Source organism: Aquarana catesbeiana, linkage group LG06 (assembly GCF_042186555.1).
Source record: "Aquarana catesbeiana isolate 2022-GZ linkage group LG06, ASM4218655v1, whole genome shotgun sequence".
In the NCBI taxonomy this organism is placed as follows: domain Eukaryota; kingdom Metazoa; phylum Chordata; class Amphibia; order Anura; family Ranidae; genus Aquarana; species Aquarana catesbeiana.
In genome coordinates this window covers 116706269-116725205 of record NC_133329.1, presented here as the reverse complement: position 1 = coordinate 116725205, position 18937 = coordinate 116706269, and the positions used below count along the sequence as shown (strand labels likewise).

Here is an 18937-nt window from a genome sequence, read left to right as displayed (position 1 = left end):
TTTCTCTTTGTGTTGCTTCCTTTGTATAAAATCCCTGGTGTTCCTGCTAGTCCCCTTGCTTTCCTAGTAAAAACTGACCACACAAAGTAGGAGATCACACTGTGGTCAGTTCTCTAGCTATGCTGGGAACTCTGTGTGCTCTCCTCCAATGATCAGACTTTTCCTGACACGCCCCCACTGCACAGCCATTCACTGGCAAGCTCAGTGTGCTACTGCTTCTCCTCCCTCCAGCTCTTATACAGCTGAGAACAGAGGGAATGTGATCACTTATAAAAGGCAAAAAAGGTATTTATAATGTTTTTTTTTCTACCTATACAAAAATGTTTTGCCTTTCATTTCTATTTTAAACTGAATGGGTTGTTTTGCATTGGAGAGGGCTTGAATGGAAATAGCCTCATTTGGTAGAGCCTCAAATGAGGCTAACATCAAGCCCAGAACTCTTAGAATCTTGTGGACAGATGTCTCTTTGATCTTAAGTTCCGAGCATGGGATCTTAGAGAGAGCATAGTATGTTCTGGAAGAAAGACTTTGGCCTGGGCTGTGTTCTGAATGAGTCCCAAGTATTTTTTTTTATTTTTTTTAAATTCCTCTGTTTATTAAGTTTTCTTTCATTACAAATACAAATCATAACACTCACACAAGATACAAAAAAAAAAAACACACATTCAAAAGCAATTTACACATGAACCCCCCCCCATTCATGGGCCCCACTCATCAATCCTGTTACACACACACACACACACCGATATAAATATTTAATTTTACCTATGTTCTCTTTATCCTTCCACCCCCTCTCGACCTCTCCCATCTTTATTACTCTATTTTATAATTTAACACATTTTTATTGATGCTATTAAATATACTTTTTATACTTATTTCTTATTTCCTCTTAGATCCCTTTTTATTTATGCTTTTCTTTCCCTTTCCACTTTCTCTCTTCCTCTAATTCCTTAACTACTCTGTAGCTCCCGCAAATCGCCGTACCTGTACATCGGCTCCTATAAGAGCCATAGCAAGCGTGCGCCCGCTGCACGGCAGAGAACCCGATTCGCATGGCTGGCGGGCATGATGTCCACCGGCTACCTGCGATCACGGGCACGAGAGCCAGAACGGGGATCTATGTATGTAAACACACAAATCCCCATTCTGACAGGGGAGGAGAGACAGATCTGCTGTTCCAAGTAATTAGGAACAGCGAAAGGTCGCCTCCTCCAGTCAGTCCCATCCCCCCACAGTTAGAAACACACAACGGAACACAGTTAACCCCTTGATCAAAAAAAAAATACAAAATCCCCTATTTTGTAGACGCTATAACTTTTGCGCAAACCAATCGATATACGCTTATTGCAGGTTTTTTTTAACAAAAATATGTAGAAGAATACATATTGGCCTAAACTGATGAAGAAATTTGTTTTTTTTTTAAACTTTTTTGGGGGATATTTATTATAGCAAAAAAAAGTTGTTGTTTTTTTTTCAAAATTGTCGCTCTTTTTGTTTATAGCGCAAAAAATAAAAACTGCAGAGGTGATGAAATACCACCAAAAGAAAGCTCTATGTGTGGGAAAAAAAGAACGTCAATTTTGTTTGGGTACAACATCGCATGATCACGCAATTGTCAGTTAAAGCGACGCAGTGCCGTAGCGCAAAAAATGGCCTGGTCATTAAGGGGGAAAATCCTTCCGGTCCTTAAGTGGTTAAAGATAACACTACCAAAATTAAGCCCTATATGTCTCACCAAAAAATTATATATGCCTCATTTTGATATCATAATTAATGAAGTTATTGTTAAATAATAGGCATATAGCTAAAAAGTGAAATGGCTCGGAAGCTAACCCAGTTAAAGTATGTATTCAATCAAAATGCTGTATCCATTTAACATTTTGAAACATTTAATACTGAATGCAGCCCTGTTTTTTTCAAACATTTTATTTTAAAACATGATATCCAAGTTGAATGGAAACCACAGAAATTACAGTTTATGATCCAACATTTGTAATTTTTTTTTTGCTTGCAAAATAAAAGCACAGTAAAAATAGCTATGAACCCTTGCACTTGGCACAGAAAGGGTTAAATCCTAACCAAGGATGCTATTAGTTAACAGAGGAGACAAAGGGTGTCTGTACATTTCTTTATAGTATGCAGAAAGTAAAAAAAAAAAAAAAAAAAAAGTGTTCAGTGCAGGGAAGTCTCAACAAAAGTAGAAACCAATTTTCAAAATACATTTTTAGAAATGAATGCAACAGGACGTAAGCAATTTCTGTTTAACAAAAGTTAGAAATAAACTAGAAAATGTTGCTACCTGTTTCAGTTTTTTTGTTTCCTCTAAGTAAAGGTATTAACAGATGTTAAAACACATGTATGGCTGTCATTTTCTAAAGCATTCATAATTATTTTATGTCCGGGTAGATGGCAGCAGGTTGGACCACACGCTGTTCAAAATTGTTTGTTTCAAGGAATTATCACCTGGGTTCTTATCTTTACAGACTTCCAGCAGCCACTAGGGAGAGGTCCACCTCTTTCAAACTTAGTTTTTTTATATCACACGTGTAAGGAGGGAAGTGGGGGGACAGGTTTGGGAACTCGAGTAGTAGTTTTGTTGCTTAAAGCAACTAAAACTGACACAGTTCACAGTTTTGCTTTAACCCCCCTAAAGTGAAGCAACTCATCTTTACTTGGCTCTCCCATCATTCCATTCAACCCTTGGGAGCAAAAAAAAAAAAAAAAAAACCAGATGCCTCGAAGTATACAGAGGCACGTGGTTGGGCCAATCGGCATTCACCAGTTCTATAACACAAAGAATCCATACCCCACTATAAGCCATGACGTAAGCGACTCATAGCTTATGCAGGGTGGCTTTTCCTGCTCCTGGCAGCTAAATGGAGCGATAAAATGAGTATGTTCTGCTAAGGGGGGGAATTACAGCAAACCTGTTGGTTTACCCTACATTAGCACAGTTTTACGTTATGTTCTAAAGAATTCTAAAAAGCCACTGGATGTTTATACTCTCACCACCATCCACCAGATTTGGATGGAATGACCCATTTTTACATCATGCATACATACTAGGTGGTAAGTGCACCCAAACAAATGTGTCAGTTTTGTTTAGATGGTCATCTCAGATTTGAGTGTACCTCTATCATCCACCATAACCTGTTAGGAGCACGTCAGTCATGCTGACATTGACTGCATTGATCACGTAGTTTCATGGTGTCATCTGTTGCCCTGTATGCACAGCTTATAATAGGGTGAATCTTCACATTGTTTCAGAAATATGTTTAAAACATAAGGGAATGTGGCATGGCACTGCACGGGTTAATACATGATCTGTCTGTAGTCTGAGAACTGACACTTACTATGAAGAAACTACATATCTCACAATCCCTGGGTCTCTCAGTCTAGGGTTGGGGCAGGTGAGAGCTAATAACAGCTTACCATGCTGGAAGAGATGCGTTAGTTGCATCACATTAGCACTCACATATTTGTGATGTAGCACAGAGAAACGACTAGGTATGCAGTGGATGTTATGTGACCAGGAACAAGAAGTTGCTTGTCCCTCTGGCGAATAAGGACATGTTAGGTGGATTAATGCATGGACATGGGAGAAATGATCAGACATGGGAGAAATGATCAGCCATGGCACTATAACTGCAGCCACAATACATGAGCCCTTCATTACAAGGTAAAACAAAAGAGGGAATAACTACATTTAAAACCCAGCTAAAAAAAAAAACCTTTGAAAGTGTACAATGCCTTTAAGAGGTGCATGGTCTAAGGTCACCCTCACATTTCCCTTTCTACTCGGTGGGTCACTGATCTAGATGAAGCATTACAATATCAGACATTTCTACTTCGGTAAGAGACTCAATAACTGGTGAAGCAAGGATGAGGGTGAAAGTTTCGGGAGGGAGAAAATATTTAAAAAGAAGTAATCTTTCATATGTCTATCCTGATACGCAGACTTTAAAATTCTTGGGATCCCAGAAAGCAAATTGATTTTATTCTGCCTTTAGCATGACCATATGCTATCTCGTTTGACTCTATACCGAGCAATCTGGTCACTTGGCTTTAACTGTATTCTGTAAATATTCCCAGATGGAATATAGATAGCAGCAGGAAACCACATTGATTGGCGTTGAGTCAAGTTTCGGAAGACTAGACTGTGGAGGGCAGTGCACTCATCTCTGATGTCTCGAGTTTTAGGAATCAAACATGATGAGGACTGAGAAAAACATCTTGCTAAAAAACTAAAACAAGGTTCAAAGGTCTAGGGGGAATTCAATAAAGTGCTGCGCCACTTTTCTGCCAATAATTGCTCCTGTTGCGTCTAATTAAAAAAACATCTGCAACAGTTTTGGTTCTGCCAACGGCTTGTGCACCAAATTCAGGTAGTTCTTACTTGCTCCAGTTCTACATGGTCATTGTGCACCAATTTCAAAATAAAATACCCAGTTTGTACATCAAATGAAAGGTGGCCCTAATTAGATCCACTTTCAGAAGATACAGAGACAGATTTTGCAAAAGTTTCTCACATTCATTCCAAAAGTGCCACAGCATGCACCAAATTCAAGAACCGGTTTAGAACTTGTACATTAATATGGCGCATGCTATGCCACTTTAGAACACATGTGAGACGCATTTGCAAAATCTGTCAGTCTTTATGGCTTCTAGGGAAAAATGCCAAATACAAGTATTTTATTTTGGAATTTCACTAGACTATGCACTAAAGGTATTACACTATATGTAAGACCTATGCACTGCATTCTGGTGTGTGGCCTTCAATACAGAATCATCAATAAGGGTGAGGAATGGAGTTTGATTGTAGTCATCATTGTCCGTGTAAAAACAGTGGGGGAGGTGGAAGCGCAGCTCCACATTATATCCCAAGATAAGTTCAGCGGGGACTGGCCATATTTCTTTTCATGTATGGGCAGACTAGACTCTTCCTGGGATATATTTTGGAGCAACAACCAGCCTGTAGGGTTTTTCCTGAATGATCCGTGCCACCTCTTATAGCCGGCAACACTGATTACTGTATTCTGACGATGGGTAAGGCTCCCTACTATCAGAATACAACACCACAGCATAAGGCATTTTCTTTCATTCAACCCGCTGGTTGAATGAAAAATAAAATAAATGCATAATGTATGGCCAGCCTTACTCAAGAAAATACTCCAAAATTAGTAAGAGTTGTCAGTGATAATGTCTGGCTTCAGGCCCCGAAAGTATGCTGTGAACACCAGTAAATCAACATAATATAGGCATAATTTTGGAATATGCCTCCATAGACAATCCAGCCCACACTTGCCCTGCTGGCCAGTTGTTAATGTTTTCAAATCTATGTATGTGTCCAACCTAAGTCTAACCTCTCCAAGATCAATCCTTTTGATAATGGACCTGGTGACTGAAATTCTTAGCCTATAAGCAGCTTATAATAGCACCTGCTGAGCACTCATTGACCCCGAAGGTAACAGTGGTTAGTTAGGTGGAAAGGCTCAATACACATGAGCAATTAGCAAAGTGTTAGTTGACTCTGTTTTGCAAAACTCCAGGCAAACAGCTAAATGCATGGTTGAAAAACATATATAAGAATTATCCTATCTGCCAACATATTTCTAATTCTGTTCAGTCACTAGTGTAGTTCATGTACTAGTAGGAAGTCCAGTAGTTGTTTTAATTAAAAGCCACCTTCAATTGCAGCCATGTTTTTGTGGTTCAAGGAGCCCACCTTCGAATGCTTGTCAGTTTTTATTGCAGTCTTTATTTGTCTTTAGGGAGATTCACCCTCTCCATTTGTTCTGTTCACCATTATCATTAAAAGTGAAAGTAAAATAAAATCCCAAAATTTGGGTTGTCCCAGAAAAAATAATAGAGATGGATTCTTCCAGAGACACTACTTTAGATGACCTGGGGGTCCCCAAGAGATTCCCTTAATTTGCTGGGATTTCCTCTCACTTCCTGTTATGGCAATCTCCCCAATGGGACACAGGAAAAATAGACCTTACAAGGGTTTGAACCCTCCCTTACTCTATCCAAAATAATAAAAGGTTTTGCCTATACTTCTACTTTAAGTGGTCTATATACGGATACATCCACCTCTCACTGACTAGTTATTAGCATCAGCCCTGTTAATCCTTTGAATTAAAGCGGAGTTCCACCCTGAATTTTTTTTTTCCGTTAACAGACCCCTTTTAACCTATAAAGAAACATTTGGGAGGAACAATTGTTTTTATACTTACCAGAAACACCCTATTGCTATGTAGTCCTCCTAATCTGCCACTTCCTGGTCCGCGGAGCTCCTCGTCACTTCCTCCCTCACCTATGCTCCTGGGAAATGATGTGTCATCATTTCCCAGGAGTCTGTGGGCAGTACTGGGATAAAAGATTTAAGGCGGATCACAGCGCCATTTTAGGTTATGTTGCCATAACAACGGGACGGGACCTTCCTGTGTTGCCGCCAGTTGTTATGGCAACTTTAGAAACAATTGACGCTATGACCGCCTGTGAATCGCTCATGCGCGAGATCGAGAGGTGCATGCTGTTACCCAGCAGGCACCTCTCCAACACTTATCCAGGATGAGATATCGATTGGGCTTCACATGCCCACAATCATGATGGCAACGGCCACAACAGGAGGGAGAAACTTGTAAGTATTACATTAAAATTTTTAATTAACCTTGTATACACTTTTTTTTTTATGTAATAACTAATAATGCTCGGATCAATTAAAAAAAAAAAAATTGGCCGGAACTCCGCTTTAAGTAGGCAGGTCAGATAATTGACAAACTAAACTCACTGGTGTTCTGACAGATGGTTAATATAATATAGTTGATGTTCAATTCCTACTGCATGCATATAAGCATATAGTAAGGAATATATACTGCATGATGAGGAATTTCAAACAGCTAAATACACAATTGAAATAAAAACGTATGCACTGCTTTTGGATTCAAAAATTTGTTTTTGCTTCTTTTCAGTTTAATGTGTAATTCATACGCATCTGCTACACTGCACAGGCAGACAGGTGACATCCCCATTTACCTGGCTCAGCTTTTGCAGCTTCCCAAGTCACTTCTCCCCCTTCTGCATACTTATTGGGCAATAATTCAGCAAAACAATACCCTTTTATTATCCAATGAATAGTAATGATGTGAGAAAGTAAGGTGTACATCTAAACTACAAAATAGTGGCGTTATAGTGGAGGCAAAGTTGAATGAATTACATCACCTCCTGGACAGAGTTACAACCCCTTGGCAAGTACAACCATTCACATATATTCATTTCAAATGTGCAGTTGTTTGCCTGGAGTTTTGCTTATATGAAGTCTGCAACATTCCCCAGTTAGATATTGAGCCTACCAAGCATTCTCAGCTCCATCTATTAAGTACCGCCATCTGTCTATAGTTGTGGTGGTAAAACTAGCATTAATTATTTTACCAAAGCAACATTAACCGCAATAGACCCAAAGGATAAGTGAATGTGCCTTGTACAAAAATGGCAGCACACTCAAGGTGTTCAAAGATTTGTTAAAGTGCTGTGTGTCTTGAGGAACCAAGCCTTACCACCTTCAAGAGTAATCTTGGGAACAATGCCCTGTTGTAATGCAGAACTTCATATACAAAAGAAATGTAATATCTCTGAACTTGTGTGTAAAACCTACAGCAGACAACCACATTTTGTTTCTTCATTTGACATTCTTCAAGAAGCAAATATGTTTGCGTACTAGACTGCACTTTTTAACAATGGGTATCATGTAATTATTGTTGCCCACACAAGTCAGTCAATGAACTCTGTATGTTCGCACATGTACAATGATGGCTAGAATTAGGTTATTCAACACAGACACTTCTACCGCTCTCAAGTTTTCATTAATAAGGAAACTTAAGGCCCCTTTCACAGTTGTGTGACCTGAAAGTCACACGATTTTGATCCAACTTTAACCATGCCTGTGTAATCTTGAGATTTATGGACCTCAAATTGCATCAAAGTTGGACCAAAGTACTGCAGACACTACTTTTGAAGCAGCTGCGACTTGAAGTTACACAGATATGAATGGTACTCATTGGAAATCATGGTTCATGTGACTTTGCAGTCCCAAGTTGCACACGTGTGAAAGGGACCCAGGTGTGCAGGTAAGGCCCATTTTTCCTGTGACTTTGGACGTCAGAGTCTCCTGACAAGTCATACCCCATGATTTCCAATGATAACTACACATATCTATGCGACTTCAAGTCGCACCGATTTTAAAGTAGTCCCTGTACTACTATGGTCTGACTTTGATGCGAGTTGAGGTCCATAAACCTCATGTTTACGCAGGCATTCCTTGAAATCGCTGCAAAATCGCGGCAGTGTGAAAGGGGCCTAAAAGACTGCAAGTGTATAGCCCACACTTCTACCCTGTAAAATACATGACTAAGAATTGCATAGTCAGCTCCATAAAAATATAGAACCCTAAAACCCATTGTTAGGTGACCCATTCAAGGCCTATCAGCCAATTGTCGCCTGATTAGGGGTAATAGCTTTGACTATTGACGGCATTGTTCAACTCTTGCAGACAAACCTAACTAACCATTCTTGATGGGTTCTCTTACCCAGCCCCCTCCCTTGGTCAATAATTTTCCACCACTGGGGGGGGGGGGCTTGAAAAACTTATTACTAAGTATTATTTATAGATAAGTCAAACTGGCCAGTATAAAACACTTTACAGAAAACTAGTTACAAAGGGTCAACAAGACTAAGTAAACAAGCACACTGCTAAAGTTGACCCACCAGCGTTTGATGGTCCTATAACTTTCTAACAAAAGTCTAAAAAAACTAAGAAATTAGAGGACAGCCTCTACCTTCATTCCATGTTCTCCCACTCAGGCACTTACTATTGAAGTTGACCAATTTCTTTGCAGTAGACATAATGCTGCAATGGAAGGAGGTAGAGAAGGTTAGACATAGGTTTGTTTAGGCATTATCTTTATAACAAATTTCTGAAATGTGAATTTAATGCATGTCATCTTGGCAGTGCTAGGTGGTTAGTATGAGGGGAGATATGGGCACCATTGCCACTCCTAGGCCTCCGAGAAGCAGGTGGGATAAAAGATGTAACTGCAGATAGGAAAGCTAGAAGTTTATTGTTTGGTAGACGTTACACCTTGTTTAGCAATTTGTTCTTTCTGCAATAATATATTGGCTCAAACTTCGCAATAGTACACCACAGTCAGTTCTTTAACTTTAGGTGCCTATTCACAGGCTGAAAACTGACCAATCAAGAAAGGTAATTTTAGGCCCATTCATCAAATAACTGAGCAATGCATGGGCTAGCTCCAACATGGTACTTTGTGGTCACAACATCCTCCAGTATAAACACACAGCATGGGTGCTAAATGTTCACACTAAGTCTATCAGTCAAAAATATTATAATACAAAGGCACAGTGACTATAGTTCCCTATATTCTTCCTTTGCAGCAGTCTCTCTTCTAAAAATAAGGAACAGGTCTACTAAAAATAAGGAACAGTACTGATGGTGTGTATACTTTCATCTGCCGAGCAGACAGAAAATTGATTGACCAAACTTTTTCTATGTGCACATGCTCACATAGGTCTTCAACAGCTAAAGGTAGCCTGACCTATGTTGTAGCTCCAACCCCTTTTCATTTTTTTCTGATGCATCTTAAGAGTTTATGAGCAAAATCCATGTGAAAAGACAAGACTTAAGTGAAAGCTCCTATAAATGGCAAGCAAGTTGAACCTAATAATATCACACACAGGATACAAACACAACAGTAATTCTCAAGACTGTTGTGTCTTGAGTTGGACTTCTTTTACAATAACAAGGCAGTCTTTGAGACTGGACACAAAGTCCAACATGCTATTTACAATTCACATTTTGGAGATGTCTTTTCTGAAAGTTTTTTTTTTTTTTTTCCAATTCATCCCAGCTGTTCTCTTAATGAATAAAGTACACAAATAAAAAAAAATATTGAAGCCAAAATCAAGGTGCAAACAACATTATTGTGCTTCCAAAAAAGATGTTATGATGAATGAAAGATAGATTTGTCTTTGATGGCCTTGGTGGGTCAACATGGCTCAGTTTTACTTTTTGTGGTCCAAACCATTAAGAACAGAAGCAAGACAGAAAAATCTGAATTCTCGGTTGGAATTTTAAGTTCTGCTTTTATTATTAAAAGGAAGTCATCATGATGAAAGAGAAGAGTCAGATAAGTTGATGATATATAATTTCCCATGTAGTAAGACAATCACTGTAAAAAAATCCCACTGCTAATCCATAGAGTTTTCGGGACCTGACAGTCGGCAATGCTATGGTTTAAAGTTAGACTCAATATCTTTAGCACCAGTGATTTAAGTCTAAAATCTCCAGTTATAGATGGTTTGTAGATCATGAGGCTTCAGTGCACTCCAGATTTTACAAGGTGTCCGCCTATATTGTGGTTCACGTATGTCCATGAGATTAAGGGATGAAAAATAAATTATCCATAATACATAGGAGTGGTATTTCCGCCAATGAAAGAAAAAAAAACATGCTGTAAGTGGTAAAATAGTTTAATTATGGTATAAAAGTATATTCCATCATTAGTGCACAGAGGTAACGACATACTTAAGGGCCAGTAAACTTAAAGGCGTTTCAAATTAAAGAAGGGAATTCTGTTGGAAAATGGAATTAAACTGCAAATCCATTTTCAGGTTCTACATTTACTAAAATCATATGATTAGTCTGAGTGTTGTATTAAATAATGTACCGACTTAGTCCTGGCATTTCTCTCACCAACCAACATCTAAAGTAGAGATGGACATTGCAAGGAATGTTATAATTTTTGCAAAAAATCTACATATAATTTGACCTCAAGTTCTGTAAAGACGTCTGAAAAAGACGATCAGCCAATTAAGAGACTAGAGGACAAGGATTCCAGAGATAACCAGTCTATAAGTAATACTGTTGCTATAGTTCCATGAAAAAATATTTTTTTTTTTTTGGTCACAGAATTTATTGGATGTTAAAGTAAATAGTGCTAAATAGTAGCAGCAAATTACCAAATGACCTGCAAAGTAATTGCATATGCTATATTAAAGTCTTCCAGTGAAGCATTTTCCAATTTAGAAAAGTCCAGATTTAAACATTTTTAATTCGGACACACAAATCCTATTGTTTTCTTAGTGATCAATAGAGGGGTGAATCTCCCCATTGGAATGGAGAAAGCAATGAAAACATGACAGAAAGTCTAACTCACCCCCACTCTTTTTTTAAAAAAAATGAAAATGTACTGGCCCTTAAAGTTTGCAGAATGTCACCGCCAGCACTAGGTTAAGTTGTGAAATGTTAAAATGCAGTAAGAATCACAGGTTTTACAATAAACCATAAAATACAAATAAAAACACTTTAAAACAAGTATGTCGCCTTAATGACAAAAAATGATTATAATCCTATAGCTACATACAGCACAGACAGGGGAGTAAATGCAGTATGTTGATTACAGGAGGTAGTAAACTTTAAGAATTAAATCAATGCAATCAATTTACAGGCTTCAAATTAAATGCAACTCTTATCCCTATCCATGTAGCCAAGCAAAAATAAAAAAAGAGATGTGACCTTATTTAATAACAGTGCAAAAAAGCCATAGTGTGGAGTAGCCTACAGTGAAATCTTTAAATCAGATATCACTAAAGGGATCACACTTGACTGGCTGTTTGTTAGCGAGCTTTGCATGGTGTCCTTAAATAAGGCCATTGCTTCAAGTGCCATGTACAGTATCCATAATCACATAGGAAAGTGGTCATGCATGATGTTTGCACAATATACAAGGGGGTTTATACCATAAGACACTTGTCAGCTGGAAAAAGGTATCTGAAATACAGGATTATACCATGGAGGGATACACAGGAGAAACATGCTGGAATATACGCCATCATGTATGGTGTAAATAATTGCCTATAAAAAGGAATTCTACAAAAACATGAAAAATAGGCTCTAGGTAGACAAGGGCACCTTAAAAAAAAAACAGCTTGATGTTTATAGATCTTTGGCAGTTGAGCCATAGGACTTCCTACCTAATGGAATACATATAAAGGAAATTGATCATTCCTTGGTGCCCAATGGCATCAAAACTCTTTTCTAGTTTTAAATAGGGTTTAAACACTGACTGTGTTCCTATTGGGGACAATTCCCCTCACTTCCTGTTCTGTCCGACACTCACCACATGGATAGGTTAGGAATTTTCTATCACAACAGACAGCTCAGCTTCAATGGTTTTGATTGCTGTATGTGGGCGCATTGCAGAGATTTCTGCTTAACTGCTGGCCTGGCACCCATCAAATAGCAGCAAGTGAGGGGAAACAAAGGGTATTATGGCTTTCTTCTCTGGAACACAGGTGAACTAATGGTAACCTTCAAAAGGAAGAAATATGGGGCCTGCCATTGCCAACTATTATTTTTTTTTGTAAACGTGTGAGTTTCAAGGCTGAGATTCCTATCTTTGCTTTATGCCCTCGAACAAAGCAATAGGTTTACTTTAATGGTACCTAAATGGAAGCTAAAGGCTGGTACCCATTAGCAATTTTTTTTCCCCTTCAACTCAATGGGCTGAATGGAAAAAAAAAAAAAACAAGGATCTCGGGAGGAGTCGCTGTACCAACAATCCAATGTTAGTAAAGTGATCTCCCCCGCTAAGCTATTGTATTTCTGACAGGGGGACAGCCACCCCCCGACAGAACACACCGTGCAGTGCACTCAGCCACTGGGCAGACCTTTTTCAGTCACGTCCCTTAAACAGAAGCTGGACTGGCTGCCATACACACGGGTTGAATATTGGCCAGTTTCCATTGAACTGTCCAGTGCCACCTGATATTCAGGCCATGTGTATGGCCTGAATACACTCACCTTTCCTTTCCCAACATTATAGGGTCCCCCCCACTCGGTCCACAGAAACAAAGGAAATACCTAGTACCTATAAGCATGTAACTCACTCCACTTCCCCTCATGTGACAGTGCTTAGACCATCTCTCTCAAACCAGGGCAAAGACAGAGTCCCTAGTCTTGTGTCAGCTGTTACTACGATTTGGAGCAAACAAGACTTTTTCCTCACTCTACAACAGAATATTGGGGGAATTAAGGGTGCTGTGCAGAAGGGGAGCATTGAAACAAACTTGTTGCACTTCCTTGTATGGACAAAGCACAGGTCCACTTTAAGGAGACATAGGCCAGGAATGAACACATGTTCCAGGTCAGTGACCCACTATAAGAACGTTACCCCTGAACCAACATTGACAGCTGCCATATTATGTCAGTTCCCATTAACCAGATTTCCCTTGTGCTCTGGTGAGGGGACCCACAAAATGTAAACTGTAACCATGGACTGAACAGACTTGCGATCCCTACAGAAATTACTTGTATGGGAGTAGACAGCCAGACAGCTCAAGCTGCTAAAACCTCCTTGTTGCAGTCATAAGGCTAAGAAGCAATTCAGCTCATATTTTAAAAGTATCCACCCATAGCTAAATTTTTCAGTTTAAAAGGTAGATTTTTCCTCTAACTAAACTTTCTGCCCAATGGAAGGGCTAAAGTGGTCATTTTCATTGTCAAAGTATTATAACCTAAGAAAACAAAATGAGTGGCAATTGAAAAAAAAAAAAAAAAGCCTAAATCCTCTGCTTAAGATTGATAACCAAAGTGATATTTAGTTTGAAGTAACTAGCAAGAATCTTATCTTGTGAATCTTAAAATACCACAACGTAAAGTAGACCCAGTTATGGCAAGCAGTTAGATCCTATCAGACTAAAAATCAATAACACTGGTCTTAAACCAACAGAAAAAGAAAAGTAAAATAGAATAACATGGTTTGTTTTGGAATGTCCTAGTAGCTCTATCAATGGGTAACAGAGCTTTAAGGTTAGCTGCAATTTTTGGTTATTCATTAGAAATAATTTAAAGGATCAGTCAACCCAATATATAGGCTACAATTATGTAAAGGAGCTTGTCCCAGCAATTACAAATATGTAAGTAAAAGTCCCTGTAGCCATCAAGAACTTAAAGAGAATTGGCACTAAATTCACTTTTCTTAGAATAAAGTGTGGCTTATTTTTAATCATCCATTTTTGTCTAGGTTTAGCACAGGTTGCCTGCAGTATATTTTAGTGGGATCTTTGTATGGGAAATTAGCAGTCTAAAGGAAATATGCCATAAATGTATTCTAATCGAAAGCTGTTCTGATCAAGCTGTTTTCTGATTGAAAATTTTAGAAATACTTTTGTTAAGCACGTATGGGTTCCCTGCCAGGACTTCAGTGCTCTTTAGGACCTTAGAAAAAAAGACATCTCCTATCCCTTTGCATTGCAGTGGAAGGCTAGGCTTGGGTTTCCCATGAGCGACTTGTGGCACTGAACTCTGTTCTGCAAGTATTCTTATTCAGAGGCCAAAAAATAAAAACAATGTTTGGGTCATATACTTGCTGGCATTGGAGTAGACCTTCCTGCACAGGTCCTAAGCAGCACTGAATATCCAACAGGTGATCAAGCCTTGTCCCAGTCAAAACAAACTCTGCTTTGGGTAAGACTACCCTCCAAATGCTCTTTTACATAGCCTAATCTGTAATTTACATCTCCTTGCTCATAATTTAGAATATCATGAGTCCTTGGTTTTAAAAAGGATATACATAATACTGACATCAAAATATCTGCATTATACAACATTGACTGAATATAAAAAGCAGCCGCAAAATAAGAGTAGAAAAAAAAGGTTATGTATTCCGCTGCATTATTAAAACAAATTGCACATTTTAGACAAAGACATTAAAAAAATGTGACGTCTTTTCATAAGATCAGAAAAAAAAAAATTACAAAAAAATCGAAAGTGACTTTATGGCAACGAACCACAGCTATTTGAAGGGCCTGATGTCAAATTCAGGTGATTAAAATGTTGCAATGAGATTGCTGCATGTAAAACAAAGGTTGAATTCCATGTTGAGGTCAACAATTTGTGATATCCCAAGACACTTGTGTTTGACTCTTCCAAGCAGTTTGCACATAGGAGGTGGGGCTTGAAGGCAAGGCTCAAAGGCTGGGGGTGCCTGGGAATGGCGACATTTATTTAGGGATGCATTGACCCACACTTTAGGAACACAGCAGGTTGAAATCTATCCGAAGACTGTTGGATCCCACTCTTAGTGGCCAGGGTCCGTTTCTGGGCGGTTAGTGGCCAAATACTTTGCTCGCATGCTGGAGGTGTACTGGAAAAAGACAGAACACAAAAAAAAATTAGACATACATTTAACCTCCCCTTTCTCACCACCAAACACAAGCCACTAAAAAAGAATAATCATAGTGAAATAACTTTTGCATCTTAGTATTGTCTAGCAATCTATTTAAATATATTATAAATTGCCGTATCCTACAGAAATCCTCATCTACATTTAACAGGTCAGGCCACTGAAAATTGCTATTTCTGTTTTGGCTAAATGTTGAGGTTTTGAACTAATCTCTGTGGATGAGATATCAGCTTCTGAGTTCCAAGGTCTGCCCACTAGAAAAGATGGATTTATTATAGAAACTGGGCAGCTTTGAGACTCCATGGCGTGGAATGGAAAATCTGGAACAAGGATGACGAGAAATCATATAGCGGAGAGGCACCTAGTGATTAAGGCGTCAGTGGTTTGTTGAGCTACCTGTATCCATCCAGAATTTAGACAATTCAACCAAACAAATGACTAGGTATCAGATGTACAGAGCCCCAATGTATGAAAAACAACTCAGCTGCTGGGAGTAAAGAGAGGAAGCCCAGTGTTGTGACTTGGACCTTACAAAGAGATGAGCTCTCACTCTCTCATCCCAAAGTGGCAGCACCGGGTGCCTGATAAACCAACTGCCAAAACACCAGAACTGTCACATGGGAGAAAGCAGAATCAATCACATGCTCCCCTGAACCTGGAGGATTTTTCTTTGTGCCTGGTGGCACAATGGAGGGAAGGGGACCAAAGGGAAGGCATTAGCTGCTGGGTGCAGGATCCTCTATTTCTTCCACTGGGAAGATACACAAGGGACATAAAAGAACACTGATAAAAATTAAGCCACGCAGTGTATGCTTGAAGCACAGGAGGTGGGGAAGGTGAGGAAGTATTTGAAGTTTTTCAACCTGCCAGTACCCATCAAAAATGAGAAACCTATAGGTAGACTTGCTCGTGAAGGAGCTTTTCTTTTCATACCAGATTCCAGTAGACGTTAAATAGTAGGGAGAGAAAGGAGCCAAGCAGCCACTGGTGTAGCACAGTAACAAACTGAATCATAACAGAAGATACTCTCACAATTAAAAGTAAGGTAACAGGCGATCTGGTGCCGGTGTCTTGCCGAGAAAGTTCCCTCGGCGGATAAGGACCCCTCCTGTACTGTGCAGGCGCAGCGCCTGTGCAGTACGAACTACTATGAGCCGCCGGAGATAGCCGAAGCTCAAAATCTTTAATCAGCTGTACACGGCGCCTGCGCCCTAGGTCCAGGTTCCTTCCCCACCATCCAAGTGGACCTAGAGGGGGAATAAAAAAGAGCCGAGTGAAGCAAGGCCGTGCCCTAAGCGTGGCGAGCAAAGCGAGCCCGCGAGGGGCCCTCTTACAGGCGCCATGTACAGCTGATTTTCAGCTATTTACCTTCGGCTATTTCCGACGGATCCTACTGAGCAGTAGAGGGGGGTCCTTATCCGTCGAGCGGAACTTTCTCGGCAGAACACCGGCAATCTCAGGGGAGTCCAGAGAATGACAGAGCTGTCAGCGCAGCCGCTGTGGCCACTATGCTGGATGATCCTGCCGGTGGACACCTCAGAGAAGGAGTTGATGATGCTTTTTGCCCAATCTCTGGCAATCACTGTAGAGTAATCCTGGGGTCCTGGTTGCCTCATTTAGCTTTATAAAGCAGTTTTCGGTATCTGTGATGTCACTCCTCTCTGTCTTCCTTTTTCCTTCCTTTACCTGTCCTGTATCAGGACAGGTAAAGGAAGCAAACAGGAACAGAGAACTTTGAAATTCAGCCAAGAGGAGGAGTGACATCAGATACAGAAACCTGCTTTATAAAGCTAAATGAGGCCATCAGGACACCAGGCTTACTCTACAGCGATTGCAGGAGATTGGGCAAAAAGCGTCATCAGCTCCTTCTCTGAGGCGGCCACTGGCAGGATCATCCAACAAAGGGACCACGCTGACCGACGGCTCTGTCATTCTCTGGACTCCCCCGAGAGACTTTAATGGCACCAGAACGCCTGTTACCTTACTTTTAATTGTGAGTGTATTGCATGTTGTGATTCAATTTGTTACATTAAACTATGCTACACCAGTGGCCGCTTGGCACCTTTCTCTCCCTCCCCTCTTCTGTTGCAGTATTTGGGTCCCCAGCCCATTTTGATTAGGCAGCCTCGCTTCAGCCCTGGATGTCAGCCAGCACTTTATAGACTTTCATTACCATTTTGAAACCTCCAGGAATACAGTGTGTTAGGATAGTATAGTACACTGGGACAACTGTCCCAGTTGCCACTCATTCCACCTGAATAAGTGCAGACAAGGGTAGCACTGAGAGTGTTTTCTTTTTGACGTTAAATACTACATATGCATCTTTTGCCTTTAACTTAACACACTAAACACAGTACACATCTCCTCTACCTAAATTCCATGATGACTAAGTACACTAGATATATCAATTGGCTGACTTCATGGCTCAGATTTACAACCAATTTTAGTGCAGATGCAATACAAAAACAGCACAATCCAGCCAATTGCACAATGGAAGCTCACAGTGTAAAGTTAATCCATTGTCCATTTTTCTACAAAGCAGATGGTCCCTTAGACCAGGAAAGGAAGGCACCTTACTTCCTACAGATACAGGTCATTATTGTCTATTGGAATGATTAAATGTTTTTAGATTTACTTTTTAAGCCAAAACTTAGTCAAACAATCCTCAAATCAAAGACTTATGGATATATTCTTTTAACTGACCAATTACTGAAGTCAACTAAGCAATTATTTCTTACCAGATTTACATAAATCAACAGGTTTTATTACATTTAGTCCACTAAAATAAACGATCAACAGACAAAGACTTTTTAAACGCTCTGTAAATGATCCAATTACAAAAACTAACTTTTCACATGTTAAAAAAGACATTTATGGAACAGCTGAATAATGTTTAAAAAAAAAAATCTTTAGGAGGACTGTTCCCTGGGGATCAAAAATGGTGAACGTGAACAACAGCTCTCAACAACTCTGTATTACATGATTTCCTCTGCCAAACAGTACCTGGACACTTCATAAAGAGCCAGCCTTATAGCCAGAATATCGGTGGTACCTGCTAATGCCAAGCCCTGTTCCTCTGCTTTGGAAGTGCCAAGGAGAAAGGTTCACTGAAGGACGACAAGCTCATGGTTTGTTCTAAGAGACTTTAAAGTGAATCTGTGCTTTGTCCAAGCAGACCTCCACAGATGCATACACAGTACTTACCTTCCTTTTGCTCTGCCTCTGCTCCATTCTGTAGCCTGGAGTGTAAGGAAAGTCCTGTGTAAACTAGGAGTCACTGAAATGAAAACTCAGAGTGCTATGGACTCCCCTGTAACAGTGCCAACTAACTCAGCACTGTCACATGGGTAAGTTACATGCTTCTCCAACCCCAAAGTATGAGGCATTTCCTATGCTTTCTGAAGCTGAACGGAGGGGTGGGGAAGCAATGGAAAGGTAAGTATGTGCTGCTGGGAATAAAGGGATTAAAACAAACCTGTTGCTTTCCCCCTGAATGTGCAAGCATAGGTTTACTTTAAAGTGATACTGTTACTTTGCCAATTCAAAATAAAGTGGTGGTGGACTTGCCCCAAGGCAATTCACTTTTGGATGCAGATTTACACTATGATCAGGGCTGTACTGAATGAAACTTTGGCCTGAAAAACAATGGGAGGCTCTATTGTACAAGCCTATCC

At 39.8% G+C, this 18937-nt stretch overlaps 1 protein-coding gene across 4 annotated transcripts in view; it reads right to left on the bottom strand.

The window, feature by feature from the left end:
* Positions 1–2987: 2987 nt before the first annotated feature.
* Positions 2988–18937, bottom strand: part of TTYH3 (tweety family member 3) — a 222755-nt gene continuing 206805 nt past the window's right edge. For all 4 annotated transcript variants that reach the window (XM_073636709.1, XM_073636708.1, XM_073636711.1 and 1 more), the window contains one exon: positions 2988–15224. Coding sequence is in view for 2 of the 4 variants with exons in the window: in XM_073636710.1 (XP_073492811.1) it covers positions 15159–15224 (66 nt within the window). In the remaining 2 variants the exon portion in view is untranslated. The remainder of the gene's footprint in view (positions 15225–18937) is intronic.